Source organism: Cataglyphis hispanica, chromosome 7, assembly GCF_021464435.1.
Source record: "Cataglyphis hispanica isolate Lineage 1 chromosome 7, ULB_Chis1_1.0, whole genome shotgun sequence".
Lineage (NCBI taxonomy): Eukaryota > Metazoa > Arthropoda > Insecta > Hymenoptera > Formicidae > Cataglyphis > Cataglyphis hispanica.
Genome location: NC_065960.1, coordinates 7,595,614 through 7,622,362, shown reverse-complemented (window position 1 = coordinate 7,622,362; position 26,749 = coordinate 7,595,614). Strand labels below are relative to the sequence as shown.

General features: G+C 38.1%; 3 protein-coding genes across 13 annotated transcripts in view; 2 read left to right on the top strand and 1 right to left on the bottom strand.

Annotated features, from left to right (window-relative positions):
• Positions 1-68: 68 nt before the first annotated feature.
• On the top strand, positions 69-2,185 carry LOC126851064 (post-GPI attachment to proteins factor 2-like). Its single transcript, XM_050594646.1, has 4 exons — positions 69-672; positions 961-1,207; positions 1,304-1,516; positions 1,599-2,185. Exons 1-4 carry the CDS (start codon positions 481-483, stop codon positions 1,724-1,726), a joined length of 780 nt encoding a protein of 259 aa, XP_050450603.1. The 5' UTR covers positions 69-480; the 3' UTR covers positions 1,727-2,185.
• A 23-nt stretch (positions 2,186-2,208) lies between these two features.
• LOC126851051 (L-2-hydroxyglutarate dehydrogenase, mitochondrial) lies at positions 2,209-6,123 on the bottom strand. 9 transcript variants are annotated; one of them, XM_050594622.1, is made up of 8 exons: positions 5,912-6,123; positions 5,067-5,212; positions 4,247-4,442; positions 3,698-3,910; positions 3,262-3,453; positions 2,904-3,175; positions 2,562-2,741; positions 2,209-2,482 (listed from the first exon to the last, which is right to left on the bottom strand). In XM_050594622.1, the coding sequence occupies exons 2-8, from the start codon at positions 5,153-5,155 to the stop codon at positions 2,287-2,289; spliced, it is 1,338 nt and encodes a 445-aa protein (XP_050450579.1). In that variant the 5' UTR covers positions 5,156-5,212; positions 5,912-6,123; the 3' UTR covers positions 2,209-2,286. The 9 variants fall into 9 exon arrangements, with proteins under 9 accessions (XP_050450579.1, XP_050450580.1, XP_050450578.1 ...); XM_050594623.1 differs by having other exon boundaries at positions 5,067-5,198; XM_050594621.1 differs by having other exon boundaries at positions 5,972-6,123.
• Positions 6,124-10,076: 3,953 nt separating this feature from the next.
• LOC126851029 (E3 ubiquitin-protein ligase TRIM9) overlaps positions 10,077-26,749 on the top strand; it is an 86,223-nt gene continuing 69,550 nt past the window's right edge. For all 3 annotated transcript variants that reach the window (XR_007687623.1, XM_050594583.1, XM_050594582.1), the window contains exons 1-2: positions 10,077-11,624; positions 15,749-16,024. Coding sequence is in view for 2 of the 3 variants with exons in the window: in XM_050594583.1 (XP_050450540.1) it covers positions 11,133-11,624; positions 15,749-16,024 (768 nt within the window). In the remaining variant the exon portion in view is untranslated. The remainder of the gene's footprint in view (positions 11,625-15,748; positions 16,025-26,749) is intronic.

The following is a 26,749-nucleotide window of genomic DNA, read 5'->3' as shown; positions in this document are numbered from 1 at the left end:
TTTTAGAGAGGTTTATATAAATTATACAATTTCGAAAATAAATATACGACAAAAATATATATGTACACTTTTTTAACGCGTCAAAATCTCAACTCTTCGAAGAGAGTTTAGAATTTCACGCTTTTTTTTGTGATGAGAAAGCCATCTCACGCGCAGGAACGAGAAGAAATTCGTCGCAAACGGCGTTGCGGCAACGGTAATGCGTCTAACTCGTGTTCAATCAATTCGGTAGCCTAACCTCAAACCAGTGTGTGCAATGCTATTTCGTTTATCATCTCGCGAGATCGTGCCGATCGTCGCGCGCGATCGTTCCCTCCGATCGGGATGCGAATCTCGCGTCCGTACCGCGAATGTACGTCCAAGAAAATACGTAAGAAGCGCGCTCCGCTAGTGTTTACATATCGACGCATTAACCTTATTAGCGCGTGTCCGCGCGTTATGACGTAGAGTGACGGCGGACTGCCGGGAGTCCAATATATCATGAGCAAGCTTAGATTAGGGTCAGATTATATCCCCTTAACCACGGAGGAGGACATGTCCAAGATCCGCGTCGTCGTACCGTTCTCCAAAGTGGCATGGCTTACCGTATCACTGCCGTTCCTGGCGTTCGTATTTTGCGTCGCCTGGTCGGTCCTGTATAATTTTGAACATTCTACCTCTACTCATTGCCAGGTACGATTATCGCGCGAAGCAGTAATGTTTTTTTTATGTTTCACGCACCCACATACACATACACACAAGGCTGAAATCATCTTCCATGATTCTGCATAAATAACTATATTTTTATAAGTTTCTAGTATGAAGAATATCGTATTTGAACATATCTTGAGTGTTGAAAGAAACTTAATAGCGTTAATCAAAAGATTTAGTAGAAATCTTAAAATAACAGTGTTTTTAGCGCATAAGCGGAAAGCTATATTTATGAAAAATAATTTTCTTTTCCCTGTGCAATTATTATAGGTATATAATTTTTTACCATCTGTCTCGGCGGCTATTGGTCATTACAGGCCTCAAAGAGATGTCTGGAAAACTTCCATAGCGCTCCAAGCAATAGTGAGAACTTTAGTGTTTATGATGTATTATCGTTACTATAAACAACATGTTTACATGTGGGCGCGATATTTAAGCAATATTGCGCTTGTTATGTATGCCATTGAAAATATATCTCTTGTGACATTGAGCTTTTGGACTTCCGATGAGAATTATAGTATGTAGGAGTATGCATATAAAAATTTCCATCAATAGGCATACGCGTATTTTATACAAGATATATAATGATTAATTCATATTATTTTTCTTACAGCATTTCATAAAATGTCTTTTATAATGTTCTTGATAACATCTTTTATACACATGTTCCTAGCGTATTATATTATGAAGAGTTGCTTGAATATTGCCAAAGATTTTCATGATTCTTCTTTGAAATGGAAACGGAGATCAATGATGTTAAATGTATTTTCTATATCAATAGCATGTTACTTCTTTTATAGGCATAATAAATATTGTGAACCTTTAGGTAAGGCAACATTAATTGACATTATTATTACTACAAAATAATATTCTTATTATCTTATATAGAAAGTCATATATAATTTCAGTATATTCTATGTTTGCTTTGAGCGAATATGGAGTTGTAATCTCAAATATGGGATATCATCTAACTGCAGCTTTGGATTTTGCTACAACACGTCTTATGATATCAGGAAATAGCCTCAGAATTATCTAAAATCATTTGATTCGCAGTTTGAGATTATAGTATTATTATGTGTATATTTGAACTTTATTGTATATTACTGTACATATCGTTTCAATCTAAAGTCTTTATATTAGTCTCAACTTTCATATTAGAAAATTATTCATTAGATAATTTACATCTGAGATAATTTTTATATATTAATTTATAATAAATCTTCAAGAGAGTGTGAATGTATTGCAATAATATATTAATATCTGAGGTATATATATCAAAATTTGTATAGAAATAAATTTCTTATAATACTTTAGATAATGCTAGAAATGATAAGTACAGAATCTTGTATATTTGCTCATTTTTGCTTTTATCTTTTATTATTTATCACACTGTATATAGAGATGTATACAAAAAAGAAAAATATATATATATAGGAAACAATTTTTTTTGCTTATATATAATATAAATTACATAACATGTAAAAAAAAATATATATATATATATACCTTCTTTGGATATCTTTTCTTTAAATACCCATTCTGTTTTATTTTTAATTTGGCCGGTTAAATACAAATATATATATCAACATCAATATTTTAAAGTTTGAAATCATGGTCGAGTTTATCAGCAATAAGTTTTGCTATCGCCATACTACTAGTTGCAGCGGGTGACGGCGCATTTCGACAATGCAATACTCTACTTCCGATTGTACCAGTGCCTCCGTCAAAAGCGAAATCGTCTAATAATTTGCCATCTTTATCTAGTGCCTGTGCTCTTACACCTGCTGGTCCTCTATTAATAAATTTATGAGAATCAGTAGAGAATCAATAAGAATTTTACTAAAACAGATCACAACACAAAAAATACTGACCTTTTGACATCTTTATACGTAATTTCAGGAATAAACTGTTGTAGGTCCCTTACTGCCAATGGATAGAAAATTGATTTTATCATTTCCTGGCAGCCTGGTATAAAGTATCGGAAGCATAGTTTGTATAAACCAGGAAATTTAGCCATTTCTATGCAATCTTTAATATTTATATCAAACCAGCTAAAACACAGGAGCAATTTTAATATCATTGAAACCTGGCCTCTAAACATTTGTGATTGAATGCATCAATAATTGTATCTAGATATATATTTTACGATATTGCTCTTAAATATTATCATGTTTGATTTTAATAAATAATATATTTGTAATAAAAAAAGTTACCTGTAGCCTTCTCTAGATAATGCGAGAACAGCATTAGGACCTAACCAGATGTCGCCCGCTATTTTAGGTGTAAAATGCACGCCTAGAAATGGGAATCTGGGATCAGGCACTGGATACACATTGGTCGTGCAGAGATGCCGCTTGTTTTCATTCAGAAGAAGATATTCGCCGCGAAACGGCACTATTCGCGGATTCACATCGCAGCCTGTCATTACCGCCAAACGATCCGAATGCAGACCGGCGCACGTCAGCACATACTTTGTTGGTATACACTTCAAGAAAAAAATCGTCAAAGTATTAGATATTAACACAATGGTACTACGGGTAACAAAATGTATCTTTAAGAAGAAAATCCTACTCGATTTTTCGATTGAATGGAAATGGGAGACAATTGGTCGTTTTCTTTCGATTCCGCCATTTCCGTGAATCCGATTACTTCGAAATTGAGGAAAATCTCACCCCCCAATTTCTTAAAATCTTCGGCGAAAGATTTACACACAATTCCCCAATCTACTATACCTGTCCATGGTGACCATATAGCCTTTTCTCCCTAAAAACAAATATAATTTTATCGATTATTCATTATTTTTTTATTTAAATTTTTTATTGCAGTCATATTTTTAATCTTGAATGCTAAAAAAGAAATTAAAATATTATGAAGAAAATATTATATGAAACGATAACCACAAGTTAAATTTTTATTATAAAATATATATAAAAAAAAAATTGACTCCGAATTGATAAATTGATAAAAAAGATTTTAAATATAATTCTTTTTTACTCGCATTTTATACCTTGCATTTTGGTTCGTATTTAGATATGCAATCTTTCTCAACGATTTGAACGTCCGGTACATTGTTCTTTGTAGCTCGATCGAAAAGCTCATCTAATTTCTTGACTTGATTTTGATTTTGGGCGACAATCAATTTGCCAATCTTCTTGTGAGGTATGTTGTTTTTGCAAAAGTACTCGTAGCAAAGTTTTAATCCTTCTACACAGAGTTTCGCCTATTAACAATCGCTAAATTAAAGGTTTTTTAATTCTTTAACTATGTGTGTATTATGCATGTAAATATATAAAAATCAATTTTAGCAATTTCAAAAATAGTAAACTTATAATTTATTTATAAAGTTTTAGTTTTTAATCTTAAATTATTTTTCTTTTATATTAGATATCAATGTAAGAAAGAACGATAATGATTAATAAGGATAATAATAATAATAATAATAATAATAAATAACATAATTTAATGCTCTTGTTAATTTCCATTTTTAAATTCAGATTTGGTGGTATTGACATTTCAAATGGCTGAATGAGAAAAATTACATTTTATTTTAGTTTACCTTCATACTTCCAGGAGTGTAATAAATGCCGGCATGTATCACTCCGCTATTGTGCCCTGTTTGATGCTTGGCTAGAGTACTCTCCTTCTCCACGATAGCCATCTTCATATTCGGATGTCTCATGATCATCTCGCGGGCGGTAGCGCAACCGAGGATGCCACCGCCGACGATCACCAGGTCGTAGGCGCTGCATGTGCTGAAAATTTTGTTCATGCTCACCCGAATATTTCTTGTATTTACGATGAGGTAACAATAGTTCCACGAGCTATTTTAAGCAATGTCTGTAATACGATTTTGTCTATCGAACGAATTTATTTTTCAATACAGGTTTTTCGATTAAAATTTATATTCATGAATTATTAGAGACAAGTGCGATTTCTTTTTTCCATTTATAATAAAAATAGTAAAGCAGGAAACGTTGGATTATTAATAAAATTAAAAATAGAATCAATCACATTCGAGACATTATTGTGTACTATAAGATTTTATAAAATATATAAGATTTTTGCAATAAAAAAGAGGAAGTTTACACATTGAGTATATACAGTATCCATATCAATCTGCGTTGTATAGCGTTGGTGGATAGCAAGTTATAGTTTTACGAAATACGTGAGATGTTTATTAATCTCCGGCTAAAGCTTATTATCAAGCGTTAGCCGGAGAGAAAATTTGGATAAGAACTTATTCTTAATAGTTTCGCGCTGAATTAAATGACGTTTGTTATTAAATGCTGTCATTCAACGGGACTTTGCGGGATAATAAACGTTCTGGAATAGGGGGTAATATCCGATATGTAAATCTCATAAAAAAATAAAGATACCTTGCGGCAGTAGAACCGTGACGACATAAATAATGTAGCTGCGGTTTGGTTCTCTTGGTTAGAGACGTTATCAAACTCGTCTTCATCATGTTGTATATGTCGTCACCTTAGATGATTCCGATTATATGTTTCCTACAAACATATCGCTAACGCTTATGTAATTAATTTCTCATATATTAACATTAGTCGCCTCTCGTATTAAAATAAATGTCATTTTAATTTTGATAAGCGTCTAATTTCACGATATTTCTCTTTTCTTTTTTGTCAATAATTTATTAATGACAAGATTAAAGAAATTTTCGATAAATCGAAACATTTTTCGTATACGATTTATGAAAATTAAAATTACATATATGTAATAATTATATACATAACAAATTATAAATTATTAATTTATTCTGAACTTTTAAAATTAAGGTTACTCGAACGAACATCCGATTTAATAGAAACTTTTTATCACATTTTTTAATTATATTTCTCCTCTCTTCCCAATTGCTTCATTCATACACGTGTCTACCACGTGGATCGATTACATAATACACAGGCATAGCAACATATTATATGTATTTTTAATGATCATACATTAATGCATTGCACGAGCACTGCGATAAATAGCTTTTATCTCACCATAAAATAGACCTAAAACCTTGAGAATATGCGCAGCATCGCGTTATCAATGTATATATATATATATATATATATATATATATATATATATATCAATAGAAAAAAAGAATTATTATAGCCGCACCTACATTAACAAGAAGACGAGATACAGACGACTGTATTTGAACTAAAACGATATCGAAGCTTATAAATATCACTTTCGAAGCTCAATATATTACTTCGTCGCGCGATGAAATGTTATCAGATAAGACTGCTCAGGTGATATGAAATTTACGCACTTTACATGCTCTCCCGCCGCACCAACTGTCATCGAGAATATTTTTCGCGCAGCGAAATATTAAACATGTGGCTCAGGAAAGACCAAGACTGCGATTCTGGCATTCTGGATAAGAATGATTAAAGATCTACATATACATTCACATTTTACATCTTTTCATAAAAGATAATGTAAGTTAGGTGGCTGTATAATTAAGTTAAAAATAGACAAATGTCATCGTCTCTGAGCTTTTAAAGGTTATATCGCAATCGTTAAGTCGATAAAGTTGATGCATCGACAAAGTGGCGCCGCACGCGGCAACTACGGGAATCATCTCACGCACTTCGGTTATCGACGTTTTCAAAATTCCAGTTACTCGATCGTTCGCGCCGCGTTCGTTTCTGTATCGCGTGAAGATCAGATTTATTCGCATAAATAACGCGCATTTATTAATTTATTCGCCTTTCTCGTAATGTGTAGTGTACATTGTGAGTGCGTGATCAATGATAAATGGCCAAGTTGAAACCAGAGCACGTTTACGTAAGTTTTTCAATGTTTCCTCAATGCAGGGTTATTACTTTTAGCTGCTATCTCTTTTCACGCCTTTCTCCATAACACAGTATTATATATTTCTTCCAATTTTAATGACAGAGAGTATAACAAATGTGCAGCTAAAAAGAGTAGCTCCAATATTATAATAATTGCAGTTGATATTATCCGTTCTTGAGATTTATGCGAAATAATAATCTGATATTAATCTGTTCTCTCTCTCGCTCTCTCTCTCTCTCTCTCTCTTGCTATAATAAAATAAGACATTATAATAAAATAAGATACATCGTAAAAGACATTCGAATAAAACATCTTTATAATGTGGCCTATATTTTCAGTTCATACTTAACGTCGGACATGTCGTCTTGATAATCGCAAGTTACAGTATCATACGAGATATTACAGTAATCGAATGCCTACACTCACCTCAAAGTTCATCGCTAAATAAAAAAATGAGAATAGAAACCGTTAACATGTATTCTCCATTTACGTTTGATATCAAATGTAATTATTTCGTATTATATCAATAAAACCCAGAATCAAGAATAGGCGTTTCGTGTTAGATAGATAACATGAAAAATGATACGCTCTTACCGTTAAGTAGCAGTCTTTAAATAGAGACGGGAGAGTATGGACAATAAACATCGCGCACTCGGGAGCGATCGAGATCGCCACATCGTCGATTTCGAAACATCTTTTTTTTGCAGGTGACAAATGACCGTGTCGATTTCGCTTCTCGACAAACAGCTTATTTACATAGAATCGTAAAAGTCAATTAACACGCTAAAATAGCGCGCTATTATAGTACATTATTATTCATATTTTCCTTCTTTTTCATTCTTTATCTCATATGGCGGATGGTATTTCACGTCGATCAATTTACAACTTTTATAGAGAGAATAAATATATCGAGAATCTTTGAACATCGTTTTTTCATAAGAAAACATGCACATAATATATACGATATAATTTTTTATAAATTTGTATATTTATATACGTTGCTTTTCTTCTAAAATATTTATTTTAGGAGTAAAAAATTATATAAATTTTTAAACAAGATTTTTAATACGCGAAGAAATATCCTTTTAATTGTTGTTATATCAGTGATATGTTTCTAATGGCATATAGACCTCGATAGCACTCGGTTTGACCTCGTACTTGTGTGTGAATTCTCGTTACACGTGGGTTCGAAAGAAACGGCGACGACGATGACACGGTAGATATTGTTTCGCCGAGGTTTCTCGCGAATGATAAATGACCATGTCCACGTTTCTCAGTTCCTCGTTGCACACGATGTATGAACGCGTACAAAGTCGGACGGTCGAATAGTTGGAGAGTAATTGTCAGTTACACGGCAGACGTAATCCAATTTATTATATCGGCAAAGGAAACGAGGTAATATCTCCGTGAGAGATAACGCAGGACCCGCATTATGCTTAACTGCAAAAGGAATAGGCGACAAAAAATGCTTGCACTGCTCGTACTTAAAGCTGAACATTCATAACATTTTCTTTCATATAACATACATCGCGCTAAAAATTTTAAAATAATTTTAACATACATATTTTATAACTGAAGAAATAATTATCGGAGTAATCCTATTGAGAGAAAATTTTAATTTTATTCAAAAATCTGTGTAGATCGAATACACGATTCGAGAATGAAACGGCCTGTATTAAAGCTGCCCATTATTTATATCGTATATGTCATGTTAATATTTCATTGCTCCAAATGCACCTCGCGCGCTTTCTAAGCAACACCCTTAATCCCGCCATCAATAATCCGTAGGCTCGTAGTATCAAGAGCATTATTTTGAAGATAGGAACTCCCACGAGCGGTCGAGCAATGATATAAATAAACGATCGCTTAATAGCACTGGCGCGGTGCCCGGTAAACAATTTCGATGCCGCGGTGATCCGTGGAACGGTTTCGCGATATTAGCGGTAAGTTTTGTTATCCCATACTGTGGACGGGAGGAACAGAGAGAGAGAGAGAGAGAGAGAGAGAGAGAGGGGGTGGGAGGGGGATGGATGAGTGAACGAGGGATATGCGCTTATAGTAGAATTTCACGGAAATTGGCGCGCCAGCGCGTCTTCTTCCGTGGTCGTTCACCCCGCGCCAACGAACGCGAGTCCGACAGTTTGATTAAGGAAGAAAAGTTTTGGGCCGAAGAGTTTGTGTAAAACGCGGCCAATCACGCGGCCGGCTGCATCGCATGCGGAACACGCCGCACCTGGTGTATATATGGTATTATATCGCGCGGATCACTCGGATATCCCTGCCCTTTCCCAAACCCTCTGTCCATTGTCCCGCTCTTCTCTCTTCCTCAAGAACCCCGAAGTGCCTCGCGCATCTCACCGCGGGAGAGAGAGAGAGAGAGAGAGAGAGAGAGAGAGAGAGAGAGAGAGTCTCACGCTATGTATCTCCGTTTTATTATCTCGCACATCAGCAAAATATTCTTGTATCGAGACGTCGCGAGACGCCAAGTTACTCGCGGCTTGTAAGAAGTTATTGCAGATATCCTCTGTGCAAGTTCTTCGCGTTCTCGCTAAGTAGTAAGACGATGTCGGCGGCAAAGTTGAAGCGGAAATGTCTTTATTTTCATTCGAGTTATCGTATTTAATTTTGAAAGAAGTAATGGGTTTTCTTCTGTAATGACTATATATAATTAAAATTTTTTGTAATTATTATTTTGTCATTTTTTGTAATTAATGGAAGCTTTTTAAACGTGTTTATAATAGAGGTGTTTATATAAAGATGTAATAAAAATTATGTATGATTATTTTCGTAAAGTTATAAAAATCAATGTAAAAAATTAATTGATAACTACCGTTTATATCGTTACGTAATTTGTTATTAACGTGTTAGTAGATGTTTTCAGCCACTTATAAATCTTCTTTAGATAAAGTCTGTGTACTTGATTCTCGAATGGCCTCGATACAACGATATGCCTCATGTAGGCGCGTCCCTGAGATATGCGTTCGGAGCGTGAAACCGGTTCCACGCAGCGTGAATAATTTCGCAATAATATAGCTACGCGAAAATCAGTCTTACGTTTAAAAGAAAGAAATTGAGAATAAAATAAATAAAATTAATATATAAATAAATAAATACTTCGATATAGATAATTATATCATTTATGTACATCAAAAGATACTTTAATTATAATTTTTTTGTTAAAAAAAATGTGCTCTTCATGTCTCAAGGCCTGATAAATCAGATATTATCTAAGACTACATATAGGGATGCAAATTAAATGTAGAGATGTTTTCTGCATCTTTGCAAGTAAATAGATTGTTTAGAAAAATTGTTTTTTGCCGATCAGCATTTTTGACATTTACACATTCTTTTTTTCGCATGTCAGGTCTTTAATTTTAATTTATGAAAGTGGGCGGATTATTATCGCATGTCTTTTGACAATGAGCCATGAGGAAGGAAACGCGAGATTGAAACGAGCTTGGGAAACCCTGCCTTCGTAAAGTACCCCTCGTTCCCCTTTACGGTCACGCTCCTGAGCGTGCGTGGCCGCGATGCGCGACGGTTCTTTGACTCGACGCCGGGAGTCAGTCAACCCGGTGACGGCTTCCAAGTTGCGTGTAGTTCTCTGTCAAGCGTTGTCCTCGGCGCTCACGAGTTCGAGCGAGGGCGGCAAATGCGTGTCCCGCGTGTATGAGTACGTGCGCCAACCGTTATATCGAAGCCAACGATATAGACTTGTCAACAATCTTCGAGGTTGAACGCGAGAGAGACGAGGAGAGACGACGAACGCACGATCTTGGAAAATGCGAAAAGCCCGCGATGCGCGCGATCGACAGGTGACACGTTCCCGCTGAAACGTGAAAGAGTTTGCGTTCCGCTCGCTACTAATAGTACGAGAAGTGTGTGTGCGTTGCGTTCTTGGATCACGCGATGGATCATCAGCGAGCACGCCGGTGAACGGATCGAGGGATTTTTTTTTGCGCGATCGATACGTGGGATCGTCGCGCGTGATTCAAGTGTGGAATTTAATGGGAAGCCTATTGGCATTATAGCGATGAGACCAGGAAGCACGTGTGATCGTTGAGAGCAATTTAGCCGTTTGATAATTGATAGAGAAGATCGAGCCACTTCTTCGACGCTTTCAGACGGCTTCTCTTATTCACGATTAAAAACAGAAATCTGATTTTGACAGTCTTGATTTATGTTCCGTTGAAGAGAAATGTTTTAAAGAAAATCTCTGCAAGACTCCGTTATTGCCTTAGACTACGAAAGTGCGATTTCTTCTCAACTTTGGAAGCATCGTAATCGGATTTTGATGACGAGCGCTTCTCCGATAGATCAGCCTATGAAGAAAGCATCGAGCGAGTCTCTTCACGACACATCGGAATAATCGCAGGAAAATACGCGATAAAGGAGGAATTCGCCTCCGTTCATTCTTCATACATCACATTTCGATCCTTTGGTGATCGGCGAAAGGGGATCGACCGGGACCGTCAACGCGGCCGCAACGTCGTCGCGTCGTCTGTCATCCTGAGGGAGAAATCCTGCAGGCCCAATTGAGGCGATCCGAGCTGCCGCGGCTCGAAAGGATCCACGAGGAATCCTCCACGGACTCCAGGACGATCGCCAGACGGCGAGCCACCGGTGCATCCACGATGGAGGACGAACTGCGGTGCCCCAGCTGTAAGGAGTTGTTCGTGGAGCCGGTGCTGTTACCCTGCTGGCACGCGTTGTGCCTCGCCTGCGCGGTGAATCTGCAGGCGCCTCCGGACTCGCCGCCGGAATCCACCGCCGACTCGTCCAACGCGCCCGGCTCGGATCAGGAGGCCGATAAGCTATCGATATTATCGGAGACCGATTCCGGCGTGGTTTGCAGCAGCACGTCCACGAGCTCGCGACCGGGCAGCTACGTCGGTACCCCGGGCAACGGCGGCGGCTTCCCGCCATCCGGCGGCACCCTCTGCCTCTCGTGTCCCATCTGCCAGAAGACCGTCTACTTCGACGAGGGCGGCGCCCACAATTTGCCCAAGTATTGGGCGATGCAGCACATTGTCGACAAATATCAGGAATCGCGGAACGCGCGGCTTCAGTGCCAGATGTGCGAGGGGGAACCGCGCGACGCGACCGTCGCGTGCGAGCAGTGCGAGGTTAGCCCGATTATATTAAACGGGGGTGTATAATCGAGGAGATATATGCTATTTGATGTACACCGGGGATTTGTGGAAGCACGGTATGGATGTAGCACGTTGCCGTACGGTGAGCGCGAATTTCCCGGGCGACGTTGGAATCTCGGGCCAGAGATTAGCGCGGGATTAGAAGTTTGATGAGTAATTGAGGTTGAATAAGAGTTTTACTGAGAAAGGATATATGGCGCGTGAGATTGAATATTTCTTCCAATTTAACAGTCATCCTCGAGTTAGAACGGACGAAATAATCGGGATTGTTGGCGATGTTGATTTAACTTTGGTTTAACTTTGGTTGCGAACATATGTTTAGCTAGGGTTGAGAACTCTGGAGTAATAGCGAAGAAAATTTCAAGTAAATATTCGGATGGAACTATTCGTTATTAATTTATAACGTTATTATTATTTTTATTATTACTATTTTTCGATTGGAAATAACTTTAATAAGTAGTATATCAAAATTACACTCTCTTAATTTATTGAAAATTTTGAAAATAAAAATTGTGTATAGCTAAAAACTTTTAATTAATATTAATATTTTCAAAAAAGTTTGACAAGGCATACAAGTTTTATATTGGCTGAATTAAGGAAGACAATTTACAATAATAACAGTTGTCTGCTTCATATACAAAATATATAAAAGTTTGTAATAAGTCTCCTTATGATAAAATACAATAATTTCATTTTTTACTCATCAGTTTTTTCTTTATTTGAGAATCGTGACTACGCATTTCCACGAAGCAAGCTTTCTCTATTTGTAATTCTATCTTTAGGAATATGTATCTGCAGTCTCGGATCAAACAAGAGGCCACATACTGCGACATTCGTATAAACTTTTTGTTACTTCTCATTTTCCCATTCGCGCGGTTCTGTTGGGAACTTTCCCCTCGGTCGCCAGTCGAGAAAAGGAGGAAAAAAGTCTTCGCTGTGGATTTGCTTAAAAATATGAAACTGTCAGGCCGTAAGGCGTTTTGTAAAAAGGAAATTGTATGGTTTTAATTGCGAAATTTTTGACGATATAATTTTTAGATAGATCATGTCACATTATCATCATTATCTAATGTAATCTTTGTATCATGGCGACATTTATCTCTTTCGTTGATTCCCCGTTTTTTTTTTTTGTTCTGATGTTTCAAATCGCTCGCTCGCTATGAAAACTTCTACCACCCGGTAAGATCAAAAAAAGTTCCCAGGACTACCATTTTTAACGATCGCATCAACCGTGTTTATTTCTCTTGTGTGCTTTCCTCATCCAGAGGATGCTCGTTAACTCCCCCTCGTTCTTCCCTGAAGTCCACTTCATAACTTTTCTCTTCGCGGTATAAGCGCACTAGAACCTCTCTCATCTACAAGAGTCACGTCTATATCGTTATCGGTATTAATATCGAGCATTATGGGCGTCGTGCGAGAAAGAGGGGAGATTTCATTAACGGCGAAATTAATAACAAAAAATTCTTATGAATCGTTCTTATCGCCGCGAGATAAAAATTTTTATATGCTAACATTTTTTACTTAAATCCTATAATTAAACATATATCTATCTTCGTAATTTTATCGAACAGAGAAAGAAACATCAAGATTATTTATAACCGGAGGTACTTTTCTATCTAATTTTCAGGCAAATTCAAATGATAAATTTAAAGATACCCTTTTCTCGCAAAATGCAATGAAGTAGAGCATTATTTTATAAATATCCGATTCTATTTTGACGAGTATACACGAAAATGCGCGCCTTGAATAGTGTAAATCGTGCTAAATAGTGTGTGCAAAATAAATTTTAACAATTTACTATTTTTTGTTTATTTTCTAAATAAATTTTTACTTTCAATTTTTTTTTTTCGCAGATTTGAAATCTTATATTTTTTTCATATCATTTAATTGTATTTTTTAAATTGTTATTACATCATTCTTTAAATTAATCTTCCTAGTTTTTTTTTTTTTTTTATATGCGAAAAAAATAAAAGACAATATTTCTCGGACGATTGTCAATTTCGATTCGCACAAATTGTTTGCACGATATATCCGCAAAAATCGTCACTACATAGCACTCGCACTCACGAAAAGAGCGATTGTATATTGTTCGCTGTTCCGTTTGAAAAGATCGAGTTACCGCATTTCGGAGTGTCGCGTCGCATGAAATATCTCGTTGCGCGACCAACATGTACGCCAATCGCATACCCTCGTCTCGCCTCCCACTTTCTCGCTTTCCTCCGAAGTGTTAAATTTCATTTTCAACCCTCCGTGTATTGTACCACGTTGCGACAAGTGGCGGATATTTTTTCTGTGATTTTACATTCTCGCCGTGCCGGTCGCTTCTCGTTTTGCGGAAAAGAGAGAGAGAGAGAGAGAGAGAGAGAGAGAGAGAGAGAGAGAACGATGTGCGGCGCAGTTTCACTCGTTGCCGGCAACATATTCGCGCGACGACAATGCCTCGGTTATTGATATATAACCGAAATGATATTATTTCCGGAAAGGAAATATCGAGCGTGAGCAAAGAATATTACTGATACTGAACGATATTGTCATGTTATTGTTTTTATTTCTCTATTATAATTTTTATAAACTTTAAATTTTATAAATATTCGTCATGTTATATCGTCTTTGATAATCATTATACAATTACTTTGTATGAAAATTAGTTTTTTAAAGTAAAATTTATTCACATCTATCTTTGTGCAAAATTATTATTATAAATATTTTACAAATATTTAAAATATTTCTTAAAATAAAATCAAAACAATATTTTATATTATATAAATTATTCAAAATAAATCAAGTAATATGAAAATAAATGATTAATTAGTTTTATAAATAATAAATTAAAATGATAAAATAAATAAATCATAAATTGCTTATTTTAATTGTTCGAGTAGCCCGATATAATCCCGGGCCTCTCTCTCTCTTCTTTTTTCGTTAAACATTTGTTGCTTCTTCATGGCATTCATTCGCGAAAACACGGTTAATTACGATCGCGCGTGCATTAATTAGTAAAATGTGACGATCCTACAATCGATATATCAACACGATTCTTTTGACGCTAATCGCACGTTATTATATATTTTGCGATGCGAAAACAAAATACCAAGTTACGATTAAATAGAAAATCATGAATAATAATAACTATGAGAAATGATCGCGAGGTAATATAAAGATGAAGCATTCGTTCTGTCTGTCTGCTCGAGTCGCGCTGCGTGAATGACAAGGCCATGGCATGTAAACAACAGCGTGCGGCAAAAATTCCGGCGCTCGTACTTTGTGACACGTAGCATACTGTTTGTTTACAACGGAGCCTGGCCTCGCTATTCAAGCGGCGAGATTCGAGCTGGCCTTGTCATTCTCATACATTCGGCGAGACTCGAGAGTCGCTCCGTCTTCGTATTATTTTGAAACGCGATCATTTTTCACAAGTACTATAAGTAATGATTATCAGTCCGCGCATATTTAATTCAATCATTGCTTTGTACAACTTTCTGGCTGTCTAGTCTTATATTTGATAGCGTTATCAGTTGTTTGAGAATCGATTGCGAGAAATATTACGATATGCCGATCATTTCCTGTAATTGCAATAAATGAATATCAATGTACGTGGTTGATTAAAGAGGAACAATACGTGTGAATATTGCGACAACGATTAATTCAACTAACGAAAAGGTATAATATATCGATTGTTTATTAATAATATTTCGCGATATTTATACATTGAAAATTTACTATTCAACGGTATCGGAATGAAATCGGTGTCATTCTCGTATTTTTCGGTCTGTGAAGAAACTAATATTCTTTAAATTAATAATTACTGACAAATTTAACTTTGCACTTATGTCACTTTTATGTAAATTTGATCGAATATTTGACGCTGATCAAAATGTAACTGAAAAAATTTTAGCAACGCATCTGAATAATTATGCATATACTTAATAAAAAGCTTAATAAATAAATATATTTCGAGAATTATGTTATTGATATTTTTTTATAGCTTCTTCCCATAAGCATTCGATGTTATAAATATCGAACCGGGAATGAATATCGCTCTCTTCTCTCCCTAATATTTCTTATATAAATACGAAGATGGATTATTCTTCTTTCAGGTTTTATATTGCGACGCCTGCAGAGAGTCCTGTCATCCGAAGAGGGGCCCACTGGCAACTCACAATCTGGGACCACCGAGAGGCAGCTGGCAATCGAACGGGGCCAAGGGGTCCCGACCGGAGAATACGCCGGTCTGCAACGATCACAACGGCGAAGCGGTGAGCCTCTATTGTGCCCTTTGCAAAATCGCGATATGCGCCCTGTGTCTTCGTGATCGCCACGCCGCTCATCCTCACGACGTCCTGCCATTGGCCGCTGCCTGCAAAGCGCAAAAGGTAAGTGCACATTTATCTTCTTTATATTCCAAATAATTTGGAAAATTTTCACGAATCCATATGAACGTTTTATCATCGCGATAGACATTTCGGAATGAGATAAATGTGATCCTAATCCGAGATAATCCGTGCGATCTGATTGAACGTGATAATATACAAAGTGATTACGTGACGTAGATTAGTGTTCTTAATCGGCGATCGCGGTCTGCGAAATACACAATATCGGAGCCCGAATCAAAACCTCAAACGATTAACGTGGACATAGCGTCGAGCGGAGGGAGAAACACACTAGGGATTTTACTATAGATTTTACCTCGGAAGAATGATGTTTGCTGGCAAAATACGCGGCGCGATAATATATGTATATTTGATGATGAACTGCGGCGCGTAATTTATGTGCGTAGCCTCGCGTGGGCAAAATCCGAAAATAATAGATGATGCGGTGCCAAGCCCGTTAACACGACCAATAATTGAGTTTCAATCCACCCGCTCTCTACACGCACTATACGCATTTCGATGCGCTTCGTACGCCGTAGTTTTGCGCCGAGTTCCCGCGTTTTCCATGCCACGCGATCTCTCGATTCTATTTGTGTGACGATCGTTTAGCGGAATCAACAATCAAAAATACAGTGCCATTATGCTAATCAATCATACCAGGCGTGTTTGCGTATCTATCGCTGAAATTGTAGTATAATTAAACGCAATGTAAAATATGGAGTGTGTAATTATTCGCAATTACATATTAATTAGTAACTGCGCGCGATTAGATACATACAATAATTACGCATCGTTCTATATAAAGTCGTCAAAATTTTAAACACTCGTGCATAAATTCGCATACCAGATATATTCTCCTCCATTTCGGCTTCAACTATCGTTATCGCCTTTTCGCTAGCGGTATCATTAGCGAGACTGCATTTTATCGCGAGGATGTTTCATTACGCCGCAACTTTTCGATATCGTATTAACACAATGCTATCGCGCTACTTCAAAGCACTTGCGTTATTACGTTCCTCCGTTCTCCCATCTCGGCGTGATAACGCTCCGCGGAAATTGTGCACGGATGACGGTGGCGAATAAGGGCAACGATCCCGCCGCGACGATACGCTCGTCTTGCCTTATCCTCGAAAATTGCAACGGACGGAATACGCGCGTATCGACACAATACCCGCGGTACCGAGTCCCGATCGACAGCTGGTTTTGATATCGCGTGTGCCGCGCGAGGGCGCCGAGTCCCCCTCTTCCCCCCCCCCTCCTCCTCCCTCGCCCTTCCTCCGCGTTCTCACGCGTGACACATACGTTGCCTTCCATTTTCGACGCTGACGTTCGGACGTCGACACCTGGTCACTTCCTGACATATGGAGCCTGCTTGCGCCGCGCTGGTTCCATCATCCGGCGCCGATGAAATCGCTTCCTCTCCGATTAATCTGATAAATTGCCCCCCGCACCGGTCCAGTCAAAACCGCCTGACTCCAGCAATTTCGTAATTGATTGCCGCCGGACAGGCGGGCGAGCTCCCGCTTTTGTTTGCACTCGCCACCCATTATATCTCGAGACGGCCGATAGTTGACCTCGATGATAAGATCGATAGAGTTCGTATAGTCACGCACCGCGAAAGAGAGAAAATTCCACGTACGATTCTCTAATTATCGATAGCCGGCGGTAACGTATGCCGATCGCCTCTAGCGATTTCGATTATGGATGATTTAGCGAGGAAACGTTTGAAATCGTTTTGGGGTTTACATTCGTTTTACGTCCTTTGTTTATTGGGTAAACACGACAGAAAACGACTGTATCATAAATCACCAATATTGAACTTGATATATTTGCTTTCTTTTATCCTCCAATGACAAGAAGATATTGGTCGCTCCATAAGAATAATAGCGTTGATACAAGATTGCAACAAATGTAAATAATCACAGATTACGCTTGAACAATCGCGTCTTTAAATGTTTCCTCCGTATAATTACAATTTGATCAAATGGCGTCTTCTGAATAATACATCACGTCGTTTATCGAGGTCAGATCGGAGAAACGCGCTGAAAGTACAGTCGCGATAAAGTATAATTTGCAATAGGCTCGTTTATCAGTGACGCCACGCGAAGATCGGCAACGGATTGCGCTGATCATAGTTCCGGGTGCGAGTCGCGAATCACATGTCAGCTGCGATTGCGCTCCCCGACGCGACCGTTACCGTCGCGTTTTGACACGTAATCATCCGTCACTGTCTTCTCTGTTCATCTCTCTCTCTCTCTCTCTTTCCCTTTCTCCTCCCTTCGACCGTCTCCTCTTCCTTCTACGCTTCACATATCGAAGTTGGGCGATTCCCCGGCCATTATTACACATTAATGTTGACGCACGAAGCAATACGCGCACGTTGCACCTGATATTTCGGTAATTAGTCTGCCTGTTCGTCGGCTAATCAAGGGAATGCAGGCATTCGTGGACCGGTATTTGTGTCTGTAATAGCGATGTAATAGCGAGCCATTCTGCGTAAGTAGCATTTACTTGAGATACACAAGTAATGATAAATAATGTAATAGCCTCCAATCAAACGTGTACGAAATCAGTTTTTTTTTTTTTTTAATGCTCACGTTAAATGAGTTATTTTCCTACGTCCGTGATATTCCCACTCTGTAATTCAAGCTTCTCAAGTAAGAGCGTGAGACTTTAATCCGTATGATGTAGCGATTACGTAATAACAGATTGAAACGCGTTACATCGCGTAATGATATGTTTCCTTGGAACGCAATTCGTGTAAAAGAAACTAGTTATCAGTGAGATAACGATCGTCCTAATTTCGCGACGTTAGAAAATTATTGTAGTGCTTATCGCTTCTATCGCGTCGCCTCGTGCGCGTTGGCGTTTTTTAATAATTGACGCGCTAATAGCTACGGCGATGGTCTCGATTGATTTTAAACGAAAGACAACGCGGCTGAGTGATGGCTGAGTAGGAAGGACCGCAATAATAATCGATCAGCCGGACTCGATTGTGGCCGCGTTCCCGACCTTAATTGATTCTATCGATATAAAAGGCCACGTTTTAATAAACGTCTGACGCGTGACACTCAAGCATCTCGCCATTCTCCGGTTAATTTTCTGGATATTTAAGACTTAGAAAGACGGCGTCTTTATAAAATTTCTCGATGATCTTATAAATTTTCGCTTTTATTAATATGATTATATCAAAAATAATATCAATAAAAGATACGTATAAGAGCGATAAAAAATAATTTTTTTTTTTTTCATTTATTTTGGAAAATAAAGATGTAATTTTTCATTAAAAAAAAAAATTTAAATTCTTTAAAAAGATGCGTATCTTGATTAAGCAATACAGTTTTGTAATTTTTATAGTTATTTGTTATTGAAATGATTTGTCTTTTGCGAAACGGATGTTCTTTTAAGAAAATTGCTCGAAATTTTGAGAACTCCGACAATGACAAAGGAAGACAGCCGCGCGTGTGCTCGCAGTCGAATATCACATTTGCACATTTCATGAATCTTGCATGAGCTTACGTAAATATATGCATAAATATGCATATCTTCGTATACCTAATGGTCTAAGTCTACAGCAATGTATTACAAGATTCGATTACTTAGTAGTTAGCGACAAATAGACAAGGGTCGACCCTGATCCTCTGTGTCAAGTTTGCTCGCGGGGAATCGATTGTTTGCAAAGGGTCCCGCGAACCTCCAGGCATCATCATGCAGTTTTCATAGCCTTTAAATTTACGAGCAAAAATGAAAGTATCTTCTTTGAGAAGAATCTTATTTAAAAATCGTTGCATAACAATAAGGAAATAATTGTAATATATTTGCATGGCTGCCTTACTATTTTCTACACATATGTAAATGTACTGTAGATACATATATATGTATAAAAAGATACTATTTCTGCCAAATATACAAAAATTTATATTTCACACGAAATTGTTATCATCTGAATCGAACTTAAAGTGCTGCTCATTTTCGAATAAGCTGAACTGCCTTTTCACACTATTAAGGCGTGCGCTCTTAAATATTTTCGAGTTCCTTTTCTTAACACCGCCGTATATAGCGTCTATTGAGCGAGACCTCATCCAGTCCTCTCGCGTCGTGGCGCCGTCGAGAGGAGCGTTCTCGGAGCGGTTGAGATCTGCCTGTTCTCCCCGGGAGAGCAGGCAGGCAGGTAAAAGAGACGCCGGAAGTCGACGGGAAAGGGGGGGGGGAATCGCTGTCGAAAAATCAAGGTACGGTAAGCGGCGCCGCGACGTTCGCAATTTCCGCGACTGAGGGGGAAAACGTCGCGTCTGCCTGCCTGCCTTAAACAGCCATGCCTCGATTCGCGTGTCACAAAGAGCATATCCGCGTACCGTGGCCCCTTAAGGCGGCGGAAAAGTTGGACGAGGTAGCGCGGGAGTAAGGACGTTGAGAGAACGAGCGAAGAGAGGCTGCCGAGAACAAACGAATAAGCGAGCAACGAGCGAGCGGAGCGAACATAAAGGCCCATTTAGACGAAAAGATCTTTAGTAGATCCGCGAGCAACACATTTTCTTCTTGAAATAGGATTTTTTTTTTTTTTTTTACAAAAAGGGAGATATCTTGCCTCTTAACACACATGGGAGAGAAAGGCTACGTCGCGTTTATCTTTCGAAATTTCGCACATTAAGCGAACGGTTTTCGTATAAAAGGGGGACTCTACGAATGCCGGTTTTAATTATCGTATAGAATTTAATATCAAAGATATAACAATGCAGAATTTGATATTTGATTTTCAATCGTTTCTATCTGGATGAGTCTCGGATTGAAATAAAATTATGAAATTCTCATTGCGAAAAATGCGTAAAATGTGATTGAAAATATTTCGATTAAATATATTTTATTTTCACCGAATTAATCACGCGCGAATAGCTTGATATCGAACTGACGGATAATCAAATCATTCACGATAAAAGCTCGTAGCAGATTTTATATATTCGGATTGAAATTTTTACTACACCGTAATAATTTATTAACTTAATTGAATTAAAATTAAAGTAACAATATATAAACTATTTTTAAGATTTATTCACGATGAAGCCGTGATAAGCAGCTTCAGATCTTTCAATATATCGCCTTTAAAAATAGAAAATTTTAATTAAATTAAAAATCTTATACAAAACGTGCGCGCATTTTTTCTTCGGATATGATATAATACGTAAAATACTAATATATTTTTTTTCTTCATCTCAAGATGGGATATCTTTGAATAGAATATCCTTATTATACTACTATTATTATTATTATTGTAATAAAATTATATAGCGTACACAGTCCTTTGCACGAGTCACGTACTAGCTGCTCTCATACGATAACCTTTGGAAATCGTTAAGTTTAAACGGGGCCTTAAGTCGAGACGCGAGTGAGAAGCAGAGAAACACGGCGTGGAGGAGAGAAGGGATACAGTCGTATACAGGAGGATTCGAAGGTAGTACACGTTCCATTGTGCTAGTATGCCACGGCTTGCGATATCGCGTGGTGTAGGAAAGGTTCAAAGTGCCATAGGGCACATGGGCGAAAGGAAGGAAGAAATGCACGAAGGGAGGAGGGGGAGGGAAGAAACTCGGGTTCGTGGCGAGGGGAGACAAGAGCGAGATAGAGGCGGCGAGGCGCAAACCGGCTCAGGACTGGTGATTCTCCGATATCACGTATTACGTATCACAGTGCCGATACATATGTATGTGTATGTTGCGTACCGTGTGTATGCGCCACATATACAGAGGCACACAATACTGTGCTCTGAGGGTACGTACTTGCTTTTCTTCCTTTTTCTTCCTCTTCCTTTTCGTTCCTCTCGTCTCCTTTTTCTCTTTCGTCCTCTTTTCTCTCTCCCCCCCCCACCTCCCCCCTAGTGTGTCCCTCTTCTCTCAACTCGCCGCCGCGGAAGGCTCGGGGGGCTCGTCTTCTTTTTGCCGCTGAAACTCGAGTCTCTCTCGCGCACAGCCTGGAGGGAGATCGTTTGCAAAGCGTACTTAAATACAGACACGCAGTATATTCCATGGAGCGTGTTGCATATGATAGCCGAGCGCGATCTTGGACGTCGAAAGGGTATGGCGTTATGGAGTAAGGATCTTTCTCTTTTATTGACCGGAACGATAGTGACTATGCAATCGAGCAATGGGCGATCGCGATCTCGTTGCTCATTCGCTATTCAGCTGACAAGACGAAGTCTGACAAAGATTGAGCTTCTATATGAAAGGAATTTTAATCTTTCGATTTTACCAAGATGCACCTTAAAAAATAATAATTTTAGAAAAATTATAATTATTGTAAAGAAAGAGAGCCTTTTCCAGGAAATATAAAAAATATTTGGCAGCGTTATTTTGTATTATATTAATTGAATAAAATCTTATATTATAACTATTTCGAGCAACAGCTGGATAAATATTTTTTTTTATATATATATGCACATTTATGTAAAAATAAATCATCAATTTTTCCAATATTATTTAACTGAAATTTTTTCTGAAATGAGTTTTATATCTAAACATCTCGAAAACTACATATATTTTAAGCTGCAAATATTTAAAAATTATTTTAAAAATATTATATTTAAAAATTATTTTAAAAATATATATATTTTAGTATATCCAGAGTTTTGAAATTTATAAAAATTACAAAGCGCAAAAACGTAAAGAAATTAATAGATTGAAAAGTCAAAACGTGTAGCATCACGCAAAATAATCGTAGAATCTATTATATTTTCAGAAAATAAATTTTCTACATTTTCTATTAAAAAAAAAAATCATATAAATTGATAGTTAGAAATATTCAATTTGCATCGTTTCTCGAAAGAAATCAGCCAAGATCGTCGAGCAGCTGCTACTCGAATGCGTGTCGGTCGAAACGACATTTCGGTAAATGCTAGCGGGATACTTCTCGGGTGAAATCGATATTTCGGATCGGAATAGCGGTCTGCGATACCGCTACGGTCTTTAAAGATGCAATATCGAGAGCCGGGAATATTCACACACGCGTTCATCGATGCATACCCGCGCACACAAACCATGTCGCCTGAGTGCAATGGTGGCCAGATGCTTTGCACGGGTGTGGTGGCAGTGAACCGCGGAAACCCGGTAGGACAGGTCAGTGACAATTTTTGTCGAGGTAACACGCAAAGAGAGAAAATCGTATCTTCTGTGAGCGGTACTCAAACGCCGTAGAAGGAAGGGAAAGATAATATCGCTGCTCGTTTCTCGCCGATGCCCGTGTTTCTCTCCTTGCCTTATTCAGTTGCATCTCCGCAGTCGAGTACCTTTATTGCGTTCCTCCTGCCTTCCGCCTTTTCCTAGCTTGCATCGCTGCGCGTTTAAATGCGTTTCGCGAAATTAACTTCTCGCCGACATCGTCACGAATACCCGAGTATTGTCTCCTGCTTGGCGACTTTTAGAGGCTTTTAGAACTATTTGCGGGAATTTCATTGTAGAAATGTTTCTGAAATTTCTGATACATGCGCAACTTAATGCGTGCGTATTTAATACGTAATTAGATAATGTTGTTAAATAGATGCAAGAGAGAATATGCTTTTTTATACTGAAAACATTTCACATGGAAAACAAAATTTTAATTTTAACCTGCAATTTGTCGTCCCGTGTAATCATAATTTCTTTTTTTCAATTCTATTATTTCATCGTATTTTTGTGCGAAAAATATAGATTGATGGAAGAAGTCGTTGACGTCAAAAATTAAAGATAGATCATTCAAACTTTTAATCCAATATCATACCTTCCTTTTATTTTCCTTTAATCTATATAAGGAACTATTCTTATCCAAGATGTTAACACGCGTTTCATTCGATGAAACACGCGCGACATGAATTTGCCAGCACTTCTCTCTTTCCCTTTGCGAATTTGTTCTTTTAGTTCGACCACTCGCGAACGACAGCGTACTCTCGAGCACCGCAAACGTTTCGTCAAGAGTACCTTCGGATTGATGAAAACCAAGGGAGCGCGGGTGAAAGCGAGGGGAAGAACATTTGTGCGCATTCGCTGTTTATCGAAGGGAATTGTGCGGTCTCTTTCACGTGTGCGCGTCCGTCGTCCGAAACGGTCGAGCGAGTCCCGAAAGGGAAGCTGCCCGTACTGTTGAGGATAATCCGCCTCGGCGAACAAAGTATCGAGGTCGAACGCGGGAGACACGTGCGTCCGGACGGCGTGCAGTTTATCCGGTTGCACTTTACCGGAAGACGAAGGCCCAAGTACATGTGTGGGAGAGGGAGAGAGAGAGAGAGGAAAAGATTTATTCGTCGCGTCGAGAAGTCGAACGCGTTCCCTAAATCTCGCTATTGATTCCGATCGGTTTACTGCGAATAAATAGGATTTTGTATTAGGAGAGAATTTTTTGTGCAAAGTTTAATCTTTTCCGAATTTTTTAACAATGCTAGTTTTTTTTGGTGTATATTCTGTAAACTGAGAAAATAGAAAATAAAGTCATTTTTGAGATTCTTGAGATCTTTAAATAACCATCTTTGATCGTTGCTTTGATCGCGAATAGTTGATTGAATGATGTTGCGCTGTCATATCAGTAGGAAATTTACGTTTGAGCAAGAAATTTTGCGATACATTCTTGACATTACTTGGTCGTCGGTATTCGAGTTCGTTGAACTCCGGAATGTTTGTGCGTCGCAAGTTTTCTCCTCCTGCCTGCGTGGAGTTTGTCCTTTCCTAACGAATTAATTGCAACAACACACGCGCGTTTCTTTAATGAAACACAATGCGCTCGTGTGTTTGTGACGTTTAAATTTTTTAAAAAGGTATGCCGTGCGAGCAAATATAATTCTGGTCATGAGATCGTAATGCGAGAGAGCACGTCGGTTTCATATATTTATAATTAAATTGTGACAAAGGACGGCTTGTAAATATTTTCCATGTAACCGAAAAACGTTAAATTAACACCAGAAATACGAATGGAACAGAAATATAAATTTTTACGATACATAAATCACAACTTTTGACGATTGCAATTTTCATTTCACCTGCGGCAACAATCTCGATTTTTTTTTACGTTGTATTATTATTTAAATAATACAGTAGTAATATTTTAAAATCTACAACAATGCGTCGCTGAAAAAGAATTATTTATCGCATACGTATAATAATATATCAATTACAATATTTCTCTCGAAGAGAGAAACAGAGATAAAAAACGATTAAAAAAAAAAAAGAAAAAAGCAAATGTAACTTTTGTAGATTTTTCTATCGCGTTGAAATGGAAAAACGATATCCGCATGTGAAGTATAGTTTGCGAGTTTTCATTCGCAATTCAGATAAAATCCCTGCGCAACGTATTATTGATGCAATTTTTCTTCGACTCGCGCCGCTTTTCGTGTTTCCGCGGATAGAACGTTCGTCTTATCTGCGATTCGTCGGGAATCTGGAACTCCAGGTTGAACTTATCTCTAGTCTTTCCGCAGTCCTAACCTCGGCATATCTGTCACGATTCTCAGCCTCGAAATACACGTTTCTCTTATTAGAGCTTAATTTCCACGTTTCATAGAGACGAAACTTATGTGATACTCCAGAGATTCGCAAGCGCGGCGTTTATTCTTGACAACTACCACAGCGAAATGCAAAAGCTTTGACGTATTAATATATCCGTCTTTAAGAGCGCATTTAATGCATTTAGCAGAAAGACTCATTAGGAAATTATAAAATTAAAGTTGTGTCATGTAAGAATTGTAAGTCTTCAGAGTACAAGCTTTTTTGCGAAGTTTTTTATTACTCTGAAGCGGCTGTCTCAAAAATATTAAGCTTGACAAATTTTACGAACAGAGAGAGAGGAAATTGCGCCTTACATTCGCATTTTTAAATGCAAGTTTAAATGTTTTACCAGCGTAGGATGGTCAAAGAAATCCGTTTAATTTTCATTCGTTGACAGCTCGTATACTCGAACAAAAAGGCAGACAATATAGCAGGGAAGGGAAAACCGTGAAAGAAAATGCAGAGAGCGCATTTAAATCGTACATTCTAGTATAAATATTAAGTACGCCTCAGAAAAATTTGCACACAAAAGAGTGCACGTGGATTAATGAATGCCCATTGACAAACCCAGACGGTACCTCGTTCTTCTTACAAAGTCCACGGTTAATTTAATCTTTAGATTAAAATTCGTAAGTCGCGTAATATTTGCACTGTCATTATTAAGGTACTTACATAATGTCAATCGTTTGTCTGTAAATTATTTCTGCGATACGCGTCGAGAAGATTCGTTCATCGACGTGATGACGACGAAAATTTTATTTTCGGCTCGGGCCACCGGAAGAGCCACCGTTCGATTTCTGTCGGACGCGTCGAAAAGTTCGATCATTCAATTAACGTCCGGACGGATCCGGCGCGCTGAAATTGAATCATTTGGTCTCGCGCTAGCGACGGGTATCCGACAAAGAGAGAGAGAGAAACTCCGGGTCTCAGAACTTCGTAATCAAATCACAGGCGAATCGTTAATTGCTTCCGCGTGCTCGATCGTAAACAACTGCATCGGCGATCGAACCTCTTAGGTCACGATGCGGCTCGGTTCTATTTCCTTTTCTCTCTCGTGAGCTTATTAAACTTCTTGACGTTCATTCGTACGAAGTTACATTTCGATTCCCGGGAACTTCTCGCTTCGGACAGTAATAGGAAATATCTGATGAACCGATGGAAGTCGAGCGAGGAATCGCGGTTACTTTAACCCCTCGAGAATCTTGTCCTCCCCCTCTTCCCGCTTTAA